This window comes from Physcomitrium patens, chromosome 20 (assembly GCF_059467195.1).
Source record: "Physcomitrium patens ecotype Gransden chromosome 20, ASM5946719v1, whole genome shotgun sequence".
Taxonomy (NCBI): domain Eukaryota; kingdom Viridiplantae; phylum Streptophyta; class Bryopsida; order Funariales; family Funariaceae; genus Physcomitrium; species Physcomitrium patens.
The window spans coordinates 1982484-1999533 of record NC_143429.1 but is presented as its reverse complement, the minus strand read 5'-3'; the positions used below and the strand labels follow the sequence as shown (position 1 = coordinate 1999533).

General features: G+C 36.2%; 3 protein-coding genes across 33 annotated transcripts; all 3 read right to left on the bottom strand.

The window, feature by feature from the left end:
* Positions 1 to 1014: 1014 nt before the first annotated feature.
* On the bottom strand, positions 1015 to 6737 carry LOC112273137 (uncharacterized). Of its 31 annotated transcripts, none has more exons than XM_073529239.2 (8): positions 6619 to 6737; positions 6345 to 6436; positions 5841 to 5939; positions 5374 to 5515; positions 4640 to 4789; positions 4372 to 4423; positions 3781 to 4164; positions 1015 to 3422 (listed from the first exon to the last, which is right to left on the bottom strand). In XM_073529239.2, exons 5-8 carry the CDS (start codon positions 4753 to 4755, stop codon positions 2736 to 2738), a joined length of 1239 nt encoding a protein of 412 aa, XP_073385340.1. In that variant the 5' UTR covers positions 4756 to 4789; positions 5374 to 5515; positions 5841 to 5939; positions 6345 to 6436; positions 6619 to 6737; the 3' UTR covers positions 1015 to 2735. The 31 variants fall into 31 exon arrangements, with proteins under 31 accessions (XP_073385340.1, XP_073385352.1, XP_073385342.1 ...); XM_073529251.2 differs by having other exon boundaries at positions 5374 to 5449; XM_073529241.2 differs by having other exon boundaries at positions 5841 to 5908.
* Positions 6738 to 8133: 1396 nt separating this feature from the next.
* On the bottom strand, positions 8134 to 10676 carry LOC112273302 (elongin-A). Its single transcript, XM_024501912.3, has 7 exons — positions 10533 to 10676; positions 9963 to 10165; positions 9665 to 9802; positions 9407 to 9485; positions 9059 to 9136; positions 8852 to 8930; positions 8134 to 8668 (listed from the first exon to the last, which is right to left on the bottom strand). Exons 2-7 carry the CDS (start codon positions 10113 to 10115, stop codon positions 8575 to 8577), a joined length of 621 nt encoding a protein of 206 aa, XP_024357680.1. The 5' UTR covers positions 10116 to 10165; positions 10533 to 10676; the 3' UTR covers positions 8134 to 8574.
* Positions 10677 to 11914: 1238 nt separating this feature from the next.
* On the bottom strand, positions 11915 to 16575 carry LOC112273301 (cystathionine gamma-synthase 1, chloroplastic). The gene is made up of 11 exons (XM_024501911.3): positions 15855 to 16575; positions 15105 to 15208; positions 14876 to 14949; positions 14494 to 14662; positions 14200 to 14259; positions 13780 to 13983; positions 13362 to 13448; positions 13041 to 13148; positions 12820 to 12915; positions 12575 to 12693; positions 11915 to 12273 (listed from the first exon to the last, which is right to left on the bottom strand). Exons 1-11 carry the CDS (start codon positions 16366 to 16368, stop codon positions 12150 to 12152), a joined length of 1659 nt encoding a protein of 552 aa, XP_024357679.1. The 5' UTR covers positions 16369 to 16575; the 3' UTR covers positions 11915 to 12149.
* Between the last annotated feature and the right edge of the window lie 475 nt (positions 16576 to 17050).

Below are 17050 nucleotides of genomic sequence, written 5' to 3'. Positions count from 1 at the left end.
ATGAAAGATGATGAGTGTTCCTTATAGAATTTATTTTTAGAAGCTAATATCACAAATATATATATATTTAATCTAATAATTATCTATATGATTAAATAGAAGTAGGTAAAAATGGATTAATTCATAATATCTTCTAGAGATGCTTCTTAAAAGCTCTATAGATGTTGCTTTGACTTTATATCTGTTTATAGTTAATTGATAGGTTAGAAACTTTTTCAACAAGCTAGCCACATGTCACACATGTTGGTACCTTATAGAACAATGTAAGTGTGTGGCACACATATTAAAAATTTGCCTTATAAGTTAAGACATGTGTCTAATAAAGTTATCTTATATTAGAGGTTCTATAAAACGTTGTTATATAGCTCCTAATTAGATACTACATATAGAAGCAAAAATGAAGCCTTTTTCACTCTTGTCAATCCCTTTCTAGACTTTATTCTTATTTCAAGACTTTTTAGTCTTTTTATCTTTGGCAATAGCTATTCTAATTTAATATTATATTATCTTTGAGTGATTATCTAGTGTTTTTTAGTAACACAAGAATGTCTTGATCTTTAAGTACTTCAAGACTCATGTCCTTGATAATCAATTTTATTCATGAAAATCTATGTTTCTATAAGTGCTCTTTTTAGAAATTACAAGTAAATAAAATTTATATCATGTAAGACTCTAATTATTATTTATAATATAAATTGTATAATTGATACCACATATCATTTTTATCTTACATCTTGTATGTATATTTAAATAGAATATTGAAAAGTGTACATAGAAAGACTTAGATCTTAAAATTTCAGTATTTTTTTTTTAATTAGAAGAATAATTTTCTTTAAGTACTTTTGAAAAATACGAAGGATAACCATAAAATAGAAAAAAATTCAAAAAGTCCATAAATTCAAAAGAGATATTGAAGTATCGAAGTTTTATTGAAAACTTGTACAATTTTTTTCATTCAAATTCTCAAACTTTCTAAACGATTTGTTTTCTATTTGTTCAGAGAACTAAATGTAAGGATTATTTTTTATACATTAATTGGAAGAAATTTATGACTTGGTGACTAGAGCCTCTCCATCCAGTTTAATGAAATAATACAAGGAATGTTCACAGCATAGCACTGCATTGAATGCCAGCCACAGTCTCAAGAGCATTCTCAACACACGTCTTTGTTCATGTTTTTCATGTTGTTCATGTTGATGTCTCTTTCTAGATGGAGTCTAGATGAGGTTGATCATGCCAGTTCTGCACGTAAAGCTAGTTTCTCATTTCGAAACAGTCCACTCCACTGCACTGCACTTCAGTCCACCATGTGCCTTTGTAAACGTGCATTCTCTGATTTACAAAACTCGAGCTACAAGAGGCTGACTCATCCTACTTCGAGGTTGAGAAGGCAAGTCCCCACAACTGGAATCGGTGTCGCGGTAGAGCAGGAGTCATGGATGCAGTCGTGTGCCAGTTTTGCATGTTGTTTGAAGTACCCAATTCAGTGACGTCGCCGCATTCGAAGGGAGGATTCAAGTTGATACTGCGAGTGTGGAACTTTTGCGGCGATGATGTAGTCGGCAAGCAGGTGCGATCTGAGAGATGTAAGGTCGGTGAGCTTCTTCCGTTTTGCATCTAGCTGCTGAAATGTGGCACTAGTTCACCACTTTCAGGATGTGGAGAGCCCGTTGTGAGGATGTGGGTATCCCTGCATGCTCATCATTGTCATAGTCCTCAGCATCCATGTAGCGAAGCTCCCTCAGAAACAAAGCAGCTGAAGTTACTTGAATCTGCAGAAACAACCTCTTTGTTTCAAAAGATTGCCAGTTTTCTTCAACTTCAGTGCTTGTGCCCAAAACTAGAACTCAACTCGTCTTGCACTATTTTTTCTTCTTTTTTCTTTCTTTCTTTTGTTTCTTATTTTGAACTAGAATGAAGGTAACTGGAGGTGTGAATCGATGAAAATTGGGTGCTTGATTCTGAGAGTAACATTAAAAATGAATTAAAACAGTAGAGATCATAATAATCATAATAATGAAGTTGATTTTTTCTTGTAGTGAAGAACGTTTTACTTCAGTGTATTCAATCAACAAGCTCACACCACAAAACTCTTACTCGAGATTTGTTCATCTTATTTATTGATTAAAAGAGGGTCAAACTCTGGTTCGAATCTTAGCAAATTATAGTCATCAATTATGGTGTGATCATTAGCTAAGCTCATGAACTTGTGGAGACTATTTTTAATATGCTCATGTGGTCAATAAAGAAATATGATAATAACCAAGATTTTATAAAAAAAAATACAGAAGTAAAGAAAATAAAATATAACATTTTACTTTGCTTATTTTGAAATGAAATTTAGTTAATAGTGTTAATTGAAGGACTTTTACAAGTTATTATGTATTCTTTAATTTAAAAAAATCAATAATATGACACTTTTTTGTAATCTTCAAAATGGCATAAGAAAATAACTACAATATGTAATATTTACACATTATTTTAATATTTATTTTATCATGAATATTTAGTTTAGGAAAAAGATAACTATTATTTGATAGCACTTAAGTTTAAATTTAAATTTTATTTTTATATTAAAAATCAATTCAATAAAAAAAAAAATTTTATTTTATTTTATATTAAATTCATTGTAGGTAATCTTTAGTAACCAATTAATGAGAATTTATAAAATTTATAAATTTTATTAAAGTATTTATTAAAATAGCACCTAAAAAAATAGAATATAAATTTCCAAGCTAATATACATGGTTTGTATCCAATGGTGGTGCCAAACTTCTATGAATGGATTGTCGAAGTGAATATTTGGGCCAATGGTGATGATTGTTCATTTTGGGGAACACCTTTGCAAAAGGCTCATACATTGAAAAGAGGAACCCTTGAGCAACTATGGATGTCCAAGGGAACTCTTTCATCATGGGATAGTCTTGAAGCTCTTGAATAGCGGCAGCTTTACGATCCATTTTAGCTTGATCATAATGCTCAGAGCACCGCATTGTGGGTCTTGTTTCTTTCCATGATGTTCTTTTCTTCTTGGCAACTGTGTCAAATTTTTTGTCGCTAACATTTAACAAGCTCTTCCATCTTTCATATTTCCTTCTCTCTGTATATCGTGACTTGTAATGCCCGTCAAGTCTTACAAGAGTCCCAGGAGATTGAACTTTCCGTGATGCCTCTAACAATCGACGGTGTGTGTCTATACTCATACGGCTATGCAAGGCTTTGCTTGATTTTACAAAGAATGCATTTTGTGATTGTTTGATGGGGATGCCATCTTCGGTCAAATTTTTGAACTTTTCAAGTCCCATTCCAATGACTTCTTGGTGACGTGCATCTCGTATGTTTTCTTCTAGATAGCTATGTCCGCCACCAAATATGGCAACATACGGGGAATAAAATGCACCTTTAACAACATTTGTGCTACACTGAACAATGAAACACATACAATATATATTTTTTAAATTAAATTAAATTGAATAGAAGTAAGAACAAAGAAATACAAATAATTTTAAAATTACTGTGAAACTTTGATATCACTCTTATATACATAATCATATTTTCAAGTTGACACATTTTACTCATATACACATATGCATAGACATATATAAGATTCACATCATTATTTGGACAAGTCAGATTTTAATTTTCAAATGACAAAAAAAAAAGAGAGTAAATTCAATACATTTTTTTCCTTTTTTTTAATAAGTTAATTGTGTCTCACCTTATGAATGATTTACATCACCATCAATTGCCATTATTATATTTTATGATGATTGATATTACCTTGTGATGATTTTCATTGAAGAATTTGTGAATTTCAGCATCTACTTTTCTTTTTGCTTCTTCTTGCTCACCTTGAATTTGTAATTTGTAGTGCATTGTGCACAATGTTTTCATCCGTTCTCCCGCAAGAAGACATGCTTTAATAAATGCTTTCCGTGCATAGTAGTCACATATATATTTGCGACTCCAATAACCATGGTAACATTTTTGAATGTAATTTGCATGATAATTGAAGTAAGACATGCGCAATTCATGATCTTTTTTCCTTTCACATTCATGATAGTGTTCTCGACCAAGGTGACCTCTATAAATGCGTTGAATTATTTTTGCACTCTCATGCCAAAGTCTCATTAATTGTTGAGCTAAAAATCTACGAGTAGCTACCTATAAATACCAAAAGTTAAATAAACACATTATGATACATTCTATACTCATATTATTCTGAAGATATGAAGTAAATTTAAAGACCGACTCAGCAAATCAATTCGCTAAAATAATTTTATTGCTTTTCTTTTGGGAACTGAATCTTTTTGAAACTCTGAATAAAATTTCATTAATAATATAAACACGTATTATTGATTATGTGTGCACTTGAATTTTGATACAGGCGTTGTACTCTAATAGTCTTCTTTTTTCTGCTTCTCTGTATATTACCCAAGATAATAAAGTAAAAAAAAACAAAAACAAAAGAAATCAAACAAAACTGTATTGTATTATAACAGAAAGTGATGAAATTTTTAGTTAGTATGAACCCTCCACAAATCAAATTAGAACATAGTACCAAAAAAAAATTAATGTTAAAATTTTCAGCATGAAAAAAATTGTATGTCAAGGATAGCAAAACGATTTTAAATCTTACAAATTGCTTTCAAAGTAGTCATTAAGAAGTTCTTGAGCTTGCAAACCTATCCAATTCATAGCCATGTTATTGGCACTTCCCCATTTTTTTTCTGAAAGAGTTTCTAATGTGGCCATCTTGGTAGTAATTCATATACTCCAGTAATGAAATCTGGAATTTAATTTCCATTATAGTAAATGTCATATAGTTATATATAAATATATATATATATATATATATATCAATTTCTATGTGTCATGACACAAATCATGATAGGAAATTGAGCTTATACAAAATTTAGTAGTTTCATGTTTAAAGATTTTCTAAATTACAAGGAAAAAAAATTCAATTAATTATTCTAAGTCATATTTCTAAACATCATGCATTTAATACTTTGAAAAAAGTGCTCTTGTGCATGCTTGCTTGGAATGCATGTCGTACAGAATGAATGAATCTAATGGTAGTCCAAAAATAGATTGATTGTATATTACTTGATAAAGATATGATTTTTTTTCCATGGGTTTCAACATAAGTGTAATTCAATCACTTTCTATAAGAACAAAAATACTCTCTTCAAAGTTTGTTATTGTTCAATCTTCATAAAAAGATGTAAGATGAAATTAATTAAATATATTTATTCCTAAAATTATTTTTATATTTTTGTGAAAAAATTACTTAATTATTCTGTAATGTTAAATTTTTAATTCAACAAACATAAATAAAATGATGAAAATTTTTGAAATATTATTTCTTACTATTTTCAATAGTCTCAATAAGTAGTTTTATGCAACATCAACCTCTTTCATTCTTGTACAAGCTCTTTATCCTCTCCTTCAGAAATTAATGTAAATTTTTTGAATTACATATACAAAAAAATTACAAATTCTTGAGCTTCACCTAAACATAATATCCACACCAAAAAAAATAAAAAATAAAAAAAATAAAATCCACAAACTCTGTTCAAACATATTTCTGGCCAAACCCTAAAACCCATCTCCTAAAACTTTCAAACTTATGTCTTTGAATCTAAGTGCCTTCAATTACAAATCCTAAACCTTCCTCTAACAACACAACTTCATGGGTAATATGTCTCATTTATCCAATATCATTTACATAAATGAGCATGTTGTAAATTTCAAATTTAAAGATGACAAATTTAGAATATTAATAATGATATTTTTAAAACATTAGAAAGTGATTGTTTTTGTGTATAAGCATTAACCATTCTTTAAGAAAATTTGGAGATTCTTTAGCTAAGAATTAAATCTCCAACCTCTTGGTACCAACTTGCTATTCTATAATAATTTAAGATCATTAGAGACTACAAAACAAAAGTTTTGAATGTCATAATAATATCAGCTCAAAAAGATAAAAATTCATAGAAATATAAAATAATTTAGAAAACATAGGTAAGTAATAGAGAGGTAGTGAAACATTTACTATTACTGCCACTTTTTTGTAAAAAAGATTTTTGCCTACTTTGCAAGGCCATAAATAAGAAAAAATAAAGTAGATATATATATATATATATATATATATATATATATATATCATAAGCATATTTAGATGAAAGTAAAGAGTAGCTTTTAGCAAAAATTACCTAGAAAAACCTAATATTAATACTCAAAGAAGACTTATTGTGAACCAAGATTGAAACCACATTCTAAGGCAAAAAACTATATGCCTAACAACAAGTTTAAGTTATTTTAAAGATTAGAGAGCAAACTTGATAGAGTTTCTTTGAGTGTTAGTTTTAGGTGATTTGAATGGATAATATCTTTGTGAGAGCTTTACAAAGTTATGGTTGTTTTAGATAACCTTATTATTTTGTGGAATAAAAAAGAATTTATATTTTAAAAATTAGTGAGTTTTGTAGGAGATCATTGAGTAAAAATTTGTAGATTTGTGAATAACTTACACCAAAATTAGAAAATGCCACTCCAAGATTATTTCATCCAAGATATTATTAGATTACAATATCTAAGATGTACATATTGTACCTTATATCTAAAAAAATCAACAAAAAAATTAAACGAAAAATTAAATCCAAAGATATAATTTTTGTACTTTGTATTTTTGGATATAAAAAAATCTCCAACTACACCTTCACTCTTGTAACCTTTTTCAAATCAAAACAACAAGTCTCTCATTTAAACCCTTTTTGATACCCTATTTCATCCAAATAGATATGCAATTTTAAGTCCTATGTTATCTCATGTTTAGAAGTTTGCAACTCTTTTTTCTTTTCCTACACTTTGTCAAGTTAGTTTCTTCTTATGGTTGTTTAAATCTTATTATTAGATTAATGTTATATTTAGAATTAAAGTAAACAATTACTTAGACATATTCTCTTAGACATATTCTATATATTTGGATAATCTTGACATACAAATATAGAATAAATATATGATGACTAAAAATTTCTTACTTTAATTATAATTTTTTAATTTTTTAATCATTAATTATGCAAAAAAAATAAGGCTATGAGGTTAGAACCTAGGAACAACCTCTCTTCCACCAAATATAATTAGGTGAGAAAAGAATATTAGTAAAAGAGATTAATGGAGGCATATATGTATGTATGTGTATATACATATATATATATATATATGGTGGATTTCCATAATAAGTCATTTATATTTGAATAAATATCTTAAAATTATAAAAAAAAATATTATATAATTACTAACAAATATTTGGAGAAATATAGTCTTCATGCACTTATTTATTTATTTCATGACAGTACTCATTTAAAATTTTCCAACAAATGATAAGATTGAGTGTAATGCTAAAAATTAATTTTATTACTAGTTACATATCTACAGCTTATGAACCTTGAAACCAAAAAGTAGAGAAATATGGACTATGATTTTGCTATTTCAACAATATACATATACATATTTGTTACCTACTATCATAAAATAATAAAATTTTAAAATAAATAAGTAATAAAGCAAATGTAAATAGAAGTTTTTATAGTTGAAAACTCTGCAAAGTTGAGCATTTATATTTCTTTTTTTTTCTTTTTAAGTTATTTAATTACTAAAATTGTTACAAATTGAAATAATTAGTATTAGAAATACTATCAATTCTTGTTGAATATTTTGTATCCACAGTCTACATAATAGTCAATGGTTTTGAGATAAATAAATTATAACAATCTATGACAAGAATAGATAAATGAATATATATATATATATATATGTGCATGTGTGCACATTCGTTGAAGTTGTATGAACTCAGATGTATTTACATCAGTGATTGCATTTAATTTGTTGTAAAAGTATGCACGGGAACGGGCTTGTATTGAAGGATCTCTTTCGTAAACGATGGTATATCAGTGACAAAGCAAAAGTATTGGAAGAGAACCTTCGGCGATGTTAACCTATTTTGAAGTTGACATACGATGCAGTTGGATTATACATTCTGGACTGAGTTGAGGATATATATAAATATACATAAATATATGTTTGTATATTGTCGCAGCCAAATTTACAGAAGAGGTTTCAATGATATGTCAAAAAATTTGAACACTTCATATGATGACTAAAGCGACAACGCAACAGTATAGTACATGGAGACAGCTGCGAGCAACATGGATATTCTGTGGATTCGGTCACAATGGAGATACACTAAACTGTGGAAATGTCAATCACTTCTTGTATCATCAAGATAATGGCACTGCATCTCAACTATAGATTTTCCTGTCTGCCTTCGGAAGGCACCGTCTGCTAGAGTCTACAATGAAAACGGCCTGACGAGAAGACGGAAAGTAACTGCTAATGGACTATGTACTACATGCTATACAGTGTTATAGAATGGTGAAACCTGATGATAAACTCCTCTTAAATCTGGATAAGCCAGGAGCATGTACATCACGGAAAGTAATGAGTGCGTGTGTGTATATATAAAGATGTGTCACCTCCCCTTGTTGATTACTGCACATGGGGAAGGCATTAGCGTCGGGAAGAGCCTCCAGGTCGTTGATTGATTCCATAATTAACATTCGATCTATTCTTCGCCAGTGAAGCCTGCCTGGCTGCCTCGTTACTGAGAAAGGTGCAATACAAATGTCAGTTACGCCTTCATCTTCAAAAGAAAAGTTCACGAGGTCGTACAGAGGAACTAAGAAACACTACAGTCAAAGGAGGATATCGTCATTTTAAAGTCAAATGTGCAAGAATTCATCAATCAAAAAGGATCGTATGACAATGCGGCAGCTAAGTAAATTACCTCTTCGCAAAATCCATTCTGGACTTTTGCATCAGTCTACCCTTTGCAGGGGCCTTTGAAGATGGTCCTCTGAAGCTCCCTGTTGCCAAGGATACAGATGCCCTATGAGAAGCCGCATGAGGGTCTCTCAAGCATGTGATCACAAATAAAAACCAATTAACAATAGAATCAGTGACATGCACAAAAAAGTGATAAGAAGTAACAAACCTCCAGGTCCTGTCCTCTTCACTCGCTTGCTCTCAGGTGGTTTCAAATCAATCGGCTGAATTTGCTTCCGCTCTTTCTCTGTTGTCGATGAAAATAACAGAGAGTAGATTCAAATGAATTAGAATTATTATTTGTGAGGATTAAGGAAATAGAAAAATTCACATCGTTTACGAGAGAGTAGTCATTGTAAGCTTCAGCATTAACAAACTACAATTCATTACCTCAATAACCAATGATGCACAATCCAAGCGTGACCCTTTCCAAATGAAATTATCTCTGTGCAATGTTCAATTACAAAGACCTAGATTTAGCATTTGGGAGTACTATATCTGATACTGCGAAACTTACGGGAATTTTGCTCTTTGTACAGTTCTCTCAATCGATTAACACCCTTCCTCTGAATTTCATCTTGCTCTCTCACTTTGGCCTGAACGAAACAGTGAATACAACCCACGAATTTAGCCATCACGACATCTTTGTTGATATAATTCCGATGCCACTTTGTAAGTCAACCCAAAAAAAGATACCAGTATTCCTATAAAAACCACCTAGGACTAATCATCTGACTGTGAAAAAAAGACTTGGAAACCCCAGTGGGAAACTAACCTGGTACAGTTGTCTCCACTTGAATTTACATTTCCGGCTGGACATCCGCTCCTTGACCATTTCCACAGCATCCTCCCCAAATCTCCGGCCATAACATTTACGCCATAGTTCATCTGTGATAGGGCTCAAATCTCGACCCTATGGGAAAAGGGAAGTCAGAACTTAGAAAGTGTAAATTGATGACCTTCGAGATGGCATATTATGAGTCCTAAATCATCGGGAGCACGTGAGCACGTGCATGTTCGGAACACCATTCAGAGGAACTCAAGATTGAGAATAATGTGAAACGAAAACACACCTTTGTCGACGTTTCAATGTGATTAAGCTGGTCCGCATTGCAATGCGGCAGAATTCTCTTGAGCAACTGGATGTCGGTCTCACCGACATCGGAGAGGTATTGTAAGTTGTCAATCGCACTCCGCACACAGAACTCCAACAAACTCACCACCATGATTCCTTACTCGGGAACCCGTAGATTGAAAAGGGATGAAGTGGTAACTCCTATCAATTGAAACGAATAGACGAAGGTTAGAGCCAGTAGATCATTAACCCCTGTCCAATTGAAAGAAATCACAAATCAAGAGATTACAACACATCTCTGAGCAGATGCAGATGGACCATAATTAGCTTCATAAACCAAATAGACAACAACTTTCCAACAATTTCACAAGATCCCACACCAAATGTCCAAACCGAATGAAACCTGACAAACCCAATTCGCCAGAGACCCAAACGACGCAGACTTCGCAGAATTCTCCACACTATCTCTTAGCAACCTCTCCATGACATCGAACCGCAAACCCTAGTGCTACCACAGGAAAGACAACCATGCAGACTGACCCACCACCAAAGGAGACCCTCTCCTCACCTCAATCTACGTGACCGGCCTCCTCCGATCTCCGAAAACAGACTCCTCGAGCCCAAGGCACAAGAGACCCGGAGCTCAGAATCGGACCAAGGCCAGAATTTCGACGCCATACTGCCTCACGCCTCCAGCCATTTCTGCTACCTCACACTCTCATACATGCTCTGTAACCCAGCGAGGCTTTATATACTTACCAGCTTGGCTTGCGAGGAGTAATCACTGAAATCGCCCGGGCGGCCATTCCAGGAAACAACGGGGACCGGGGGACCCTGTGAAACGGCGGGTCAGTGATGGCTGGCGAGCTGGCGACACTGACGAGATGGCACTGGTGACGATGAATCTTCGATCGGCGGATTCCTTTTTCGAATGCGATGCACGCTTCCCCCACGCCCAACTGAAAGAAAGAAAGGGGGAAAAAAAAAAAAAAAAAAAAAAAAAACTTAAATCGTTGCAATGATTCTGCTTCGATCAGGCCCTGGTGCAGTACCAACGTTAACATGTGATTGACATAGATTATTCATTTTGACCCAGAGACGTCAGTGCCAAATTTAGTACCATCCCGTATTCATATTCGTAGTGTCGTTTTTGTTCATGTCACTCGTCGTCGCTCACCTCATGATGTACGAGATAAATACAGTGTCCCTTGTTGAAGGTTTCGTCACTAGCAACCTGTGAAATTCGTGAAGGTACTTTATTGTTCAACAAACAGGATCCTCATGAATGCTAACTTTCTGATTTTAGTGTCGCTTTTCTGGTCATTTTAAGTAATACACCTGCGCCTAACGTCTGCGTGTATAGGAATAAGTGTACAGCATCTTTCCTTGAGTTGGTGATACAATGCCTCCACATCATCCGGATAAGTAGGAGAGTTTATCCAAAATAAGACTGATTATAATGTACCGTGAATTCTTCTGCACGACAGTTGGTGGTTCGTGTGGAATCCCCGTCGTCCTAAGGAGAACAAACTTTCGGAACCAGTTGAAGCAGTTTTCTGTAAGACGTGTTGAGGAGCCATCGTCCATTCTCAAAACTTCCTCCTTCGTCTCTTGGCATTCGTCTACGAAAAGACGACCACTGTCGTAGTTATAAGGTCTCTCCTCCCCTCCAAAAGTTATCACTTTTTACATTAGTGATCTACGGTAATCTGAAAAGCTGCTGCAAGTCTGAGTGGGGAAAATATACTTTAGTTCTTTCACGTGACTGCCTCCGGAAGGGTCCGAAATCACCTTGATAATCTCAAATACCGACTTCGGTCGACTCTGGCGGAACAAGAGTGCATTTCCTAAAACACCTGGGCATGTCTCTTCAGGCTTCAGATAATTGCATTATCCAAAAGTAGAAATTTACTGTATTTGAGACATTATAATTTAAAGAATCATGACAGATTACGATGCAGTACTGGAGACGACTGCAAAAAAATATATATAAAATCCCAACAACGAAACAAAAGCTTTGCGTGTAGCTTACACGAAAGATAAACCCTTATCGAACACGTCACACGTCGCTGAGACAGCGATTTCATGGATGTACAAAGACATATCTTCTAAAATGAGAACAACGTGCACGCTATTGCAAGGTCAGAGATCGAGGACTATGAGGTACAAAATAAGGCGAATTGCACTAGAGGGCGTTCAATGACTGCATAACATCATTGAGAATGTCTTCGTAATCCTCGATACCGCAGCTGAAGCGAACCAGATTATCCTTGATTCCCAGTCGTGCCCTCTCCGCTGGGCTTTGGTCCCTGGGATGCAAAAACCACCAAACTGAGATGCTATTCAAAGCCATTGCCGCTCCCACAGAAAAGATAAATTTATCGACACGAAACCACCTTTTCAGTAGTTCTGGAAGAAATAATTTCTTAAAACCATACGTTGAAGTGAAACAATTCGAAGTCAGCAGAAAACCATAGGGAAAGAATGACCACACCCTAGAAGCCACCATTGGCAAATCCAGATACATTTGCGCAGTACATTGTAAGGCAGTGACCAGGAAATACTTACGTTCAACGCGCTGATAATATTGGGGGCGAAAAAAAAACGTACCAGTAAGATATGATAGTCGGCTGTTCGACCAGGCTTTCTACTCCACCAAGAGAAGGTGCAATGTAAGGGATTCTGAGCCCATCAATAAAGTTTGATGTGGTCTCCAGATCTCCATTTATCTGTGATTGGGAAAGAACTGGTGTTAGTTCATATATGAAAGGACGAGTTGAATAGCAAGACATTGAAAGTGAAGTGGCCAATACTAAAATCGTAGATGCGAAAAACATGAAAAAGAGTGACAGTACCTCAAAACTAATAACACCGCCAAACCCGCTCATCTGTCGCTTGGCAATCTGATGCTCTGGATGACTTTCCAAACCAGGATAATGTACACGTGCCACCTGTAATGAAGGACGGTACCATGAACACCAAGTCTCTATAATGCTAGGGGAAAAAAATTAACTAGAAATATCCCTTACAAAGAGAAACACATTTTCCGATCCTGAGAGTACTTCAAGTGGTATACCTTAGGGTGGGCTTCTAGTTTCTGTGCAAGAAGGAGTGCAGTTCTGTTCTGCTGCTTCACACGAAGATCCAAAGTCTTCAAACCACGCAAAATGAGATATGCAGCATTCTGTTCCAATGAGACAGAAAAGGGTATCAGAGATTGTGCTAGCCACAGATGTAGAACCCAGGCACTTCGATCAAGACACGCTAGAAAAATAAATGTAAAAAACTACACATTAACATGCATCGAAATAGCCCAGCACACTTCATCTCACATTTCACAGCCGTCATACCAAAACAGCAGAACACTCATCCTTTAAGAAGAGCTGTGAACTCTTACTGGGTCTACGACACCCCCGAGAATATTATGCAGAGCACGCACAGCAGAGAGGCACTGTTTGGTCCCACTGAGACTCCCTGCCAGAACCTGAAAAATAAATTCTACATAAGAAAATGCGGGAAGTAAATCAAATCATGCGAGCATATTATTACGATGAAAATTGTTCAGTGTTTCCACAATGTGACGAGGAAACTGCATCATTCGCAAACCCGCCTATTAACTCGCCGAAAACAATAGGAATCTTGGGAAGAATTGAAACCCCCCAATGACGAAAATGCTTACACATTGCTAGTTAAGGCAGTCATTCACTCCTTTCGGATAAGGGAGCTTAGTCCTTAACAGCACATTTTTCACAACAATAGATTATTTATTAAAAAAATAAAATAAAATAAAATAAAATAAAAGGTGATTAACTCACATCATTGTGTCCAGCGAGATACTTTGTTGCAGAGTGAAGTACAAGGTCGGCCCCCAAAGCCAAAACCTGCTGATTTACAGGAGTCGCAAAAGTCCCATCAATGCAAACAAGAGCCCCATGCTCGTGACACAGTTTGGATACTAATTCTACGTCGATACACCGCAGGTAAGGATTTGTAGGCGACTCAGAAAAGAATATTGATACCTGAGTAATGCAAAGACCAACATCAGCAACACACTACGGAGGAAACAAAATATATGCAAAACGGAAAATAAGTAGCTTTTCCACCATCATAAAGCCGGTTAGTTACAAATGACATCAAATTTATGGTCTAAAAACTCCCAGATGCAAGTTTGAAGCAGTTAAGAAATAAGAAACTAAGATTACAGGCAGCGCTGAACCATGGAACTTGCAACTTACATTATTCTGCTCAAGTGCAAGCTGAAGAGAAGAGATATCCGCAGGATCAACCACAGTTGTCTGATAAAACGGCAGGAAAGATGATAGATCAATTCACGTGCTACTCATCTACACGAGACTGCTACATTTACTGAGCAAAAACGGCAAAGACTGTCACTCGCGAAACACCATTCTCTAATTTCAAGTATCATATGTTCGTGCATTAAAAAGTCTTCATCTCTGCAGGTGATAAACAGTCTGAGCCAAGATAATAACAAAAATACAAATTTGTAAAACTAACGATAAGATTCTCACCGTGATACTCATTTTGGGAAGCACAGTCTGGATAAACTGACGAGTCCTTCGATAACAATCGGTGGTAGTTACAATATGTCCGCCAGCTGGAACCAGTGCTAGGAGCATAGTGGTAGCTGCACACATGCCTGAAGCAGATAACAACGTCGCTTCTGCCCCTTCCAAAGCGCTACCACAGCGATAGAAAACAGAGACGAATTGTTAACTGGGAATATTTCGTGTCCACAATGTAGGACATCAGGGGAGATATTCACTAATTACAGCAGAGCTATCAAGATAAATAATGTACTACGCCGCACAAAGAATCACAATGAACAAACCTGATATCTCTAAATAGCACAAATTCTAATATACAAACTGTACATCGGGCATCAGAACTAACCTGATTTTCTCTTCGACGGCATTAGTCGTAGGATTACCATATCGTCCATACTCAAAACTAGTGAACGTTCCTTCCTAAATCAGGTAAGCAAGCTTGGTCACGACACGTTGATTAACCGCCGAGATCTGATTGCACTTCTGTACTGTACTTGTAAAACTCGTAAACTAAGGAACATCGTGTACAATAAAAACCCTCTGCAATTTTCAGTCAAACAGCTCAAATCAGATACCTGAAACGCAATCAATTCGGCTGTATCCTTAAACGTGTAAGTAGATGTCTGACAAATTGGAATTGTCAGAGTGTCTTGAACTTTTGGACGTCTAGTTCTTTCGCCTGCAAAATTATCAACAAAATCTTAAAAGAAAACCTGTAGCGTGAAAACAATAAATCCAAATTCTATAGAGAACCAAACTGTAAAACCCATAGAGATGGACATTATTTCTAAATCTGAGAGGAATCACAACATCGTTGCTTAACCCGGCACTGGACTCGTACACGTCATTGAAAGGCGCGCACACGCAAACACATAAGTTGTATGAATGCGGAGAAACGGTACACTGGAACACTAATTCACTGTCAAGTGAATCGCACCAGGTGTATTGGACGATGTTTGCATAAGGCAAAGGAATAACTGGCAAACTCCTCTGGCTCACAAACGATCGTGCTCAAGTCCTCGTTTTACCAAAGGAGAGACGTGAATTTCTAACGTAGATCGCGGGGATCTTCGAACTTCATGAATGTGTAGTCACTTCAGCATCATGTAGAGAAACCGAATTTTCCGCTCATTCTTCGGCAGGGATTGACTTGGCACTAACCACATAATGGGATGTACTGAAACAAGAGATTCGCAGCAATCACAACACTATGCACATCTCGAGTGCGACACTCTTTTCAAATCTCAGGAAAGGCCACTAATTTTTTTCTTAGAATGAAAAATAATAGAAGGCCGCAAGGTTTGCAAGTAGAAAATGCTCCTCACCACCATGGACAGCAAGCGTGCTTGGTTTACTTCGACTAGATTTCTTGGCCTCAGAAGATTTTTCACGAGAAAGAGTGTCGTCGGAAGCAATGAGAGAGTCCAGGAGAGCCTCATTCGCACCCGTAGGAGCAGCGGCACTGCCATTACCAAGCTCGTCGACGACTTCCGCGTGAGCCGACGATGACAGCCCCGCCGCCGAAACTGCAGCGGGATTGCTACGATCCGTGGCAGAGGCAGCTACAACCTGTGCTACGCCAATGTTGCTACAGTTGCGGCGCGCCTTAATACTGGACTGACGCACAAAGTTTGGTGGGAACCGAGTGATGCAAGGAGGGCAAAAGAAACCCTTGCTTGCTATGTTCAACGGGGTTTTGTCACCACCTCCGAGTCCGGATTTCCCAGACGCCGCACCTCCTGAGGCATCAGGACGATGCTCATAACCGACACTCGGCATTGCCGACGCTGCCACCGCCGCCGCCGCCGCCGCCTGCCCTATGCACAACGCTGCAGCCATTGCACCTCCGCCTCTTCCTACAACCACTTCCCTGCCCTTCAAAGCTCAACAGCTACTCGCAAACTACGTCAAATTAGCTGTTCTTCGTGTCGACAGATACCTAGTTCGATAATCTACACTCCAGAGCCTACCAGATCCGGAGAGGAGCAACAACAGCGGCGAAATAGCCGAGCGAAACAGGAATGCAGGAGAGCCGCGCAACACAGAAGACTGCAAGACCCTGAATCCCAATTGCTCCTGCTGCTGCGGTTTAATTCGGCTAACCACGGTTCAATTTCCAACTAACCGCGGGCTCTGTCTCTGCCCCTGTTCGGATTAATAATAATATCACGTAAAGCGGCCACAGGATCTCCAAGTAGCCTTGTTGTTTCTGAGCCTGCCCAGTCAGCCAGCCCATTGGGAACAACGCTCAAAGATGCCTTGTCCCGAATGCCAACTTGGCCTGGGTTCTCTCTCGTCCCTCCTCGTTCACACTGCTTCTCTTCCTTTCTCCTTCTTTGTCCTTTATTTGGTTGTTTTCACCTTTTTCTTTATTATGTTTCATCCAGTGTTTTGGATGAATTTCGCCTTACCACTGCAACGAGTCCAATATGTTTTAGCTCCAATTCGATTGCAAAATTCTAATATTCCCATCAAAATTCGACCTTGCTACTTCGGCGCAGCATGATGTGGCCCGTGTTTC

What these genes read in the sequence shown, in the direction of transcription:
- LOC112273301 (XM_024501911.3), bottom strand. Translation starts at nt 16,368, where the DNA reads ATGGCTGCAGCGTTGTGCATAGGGCAGGCGGCGGCGGCGGCGGCGGTG. An exon ending in GCCGTCGAAGAGAAAATCAG is followed by an intron (nt 14,663 to 14,875) that starts GTTAGTTCTGAT and finishes TCGCTGTGGTAG; the next exon opens with CGCTTTGGAAGGGGCAGAAG. An exon ending in AACTAGAAGCCCACCCTAAG is followed by an intron (nt 12,916 to 13,040) that starts GTATACCACTTG and finishes CCTTCATTACAG; the next exon opens with GTGGCACGTGTACATTATCC.
- LOC112273302 (XM_024501912.3), bottom strand. Translation starts at nt 10,115, where the DNA reads ATGGTGGTGAGTTTGTTGGAGTTCTGTGTGCGGAGTGCGATTGACAAC. An exon ending in GAAGAGGACAGGACCTGGAG is followed by an intron (nt 8,931 to 9,058) that starts GTTTGTTACTTC and finishes CCTTGGCAACAG; the next exon opens with GGAGCTTCAGAGGACCATCT. An exon ending in AGAATGGATTTTGCGAAGAG is followed by an intron (nt 8,669 to 8,851) that starts GTAATTTACTTA and finishes CACCTTTCTCAG; the next exon opens with TAACGAGGCAGCCAGGCAGG.
- LOC112273137 (XM_073529239.2), bottom strand. Translation starts at nt 4,755, where the DNA reads ATGGCCACATTAGAAACTCTTTCAGAAAAAAAATGGGGAAGTGCCAAT. An exon ending in GACTACTTTGAAAGCAATTT is followed by an intron (nt 4,424 to 4,639) that starts GTAAGATTTAAA and finishes GGTAATATACAG; the next exon opens with AGAAGCAGAAAAAAGAAGAC. An exon ending in TCAATGAAAATCATCACAAG is followed by an intron (nt 3,423 to 3,780) that starts GTAATATCAATC and finishes TTCATTGTTCAG; the next exon opens with TGTAGCACAAATGTTGTTAA.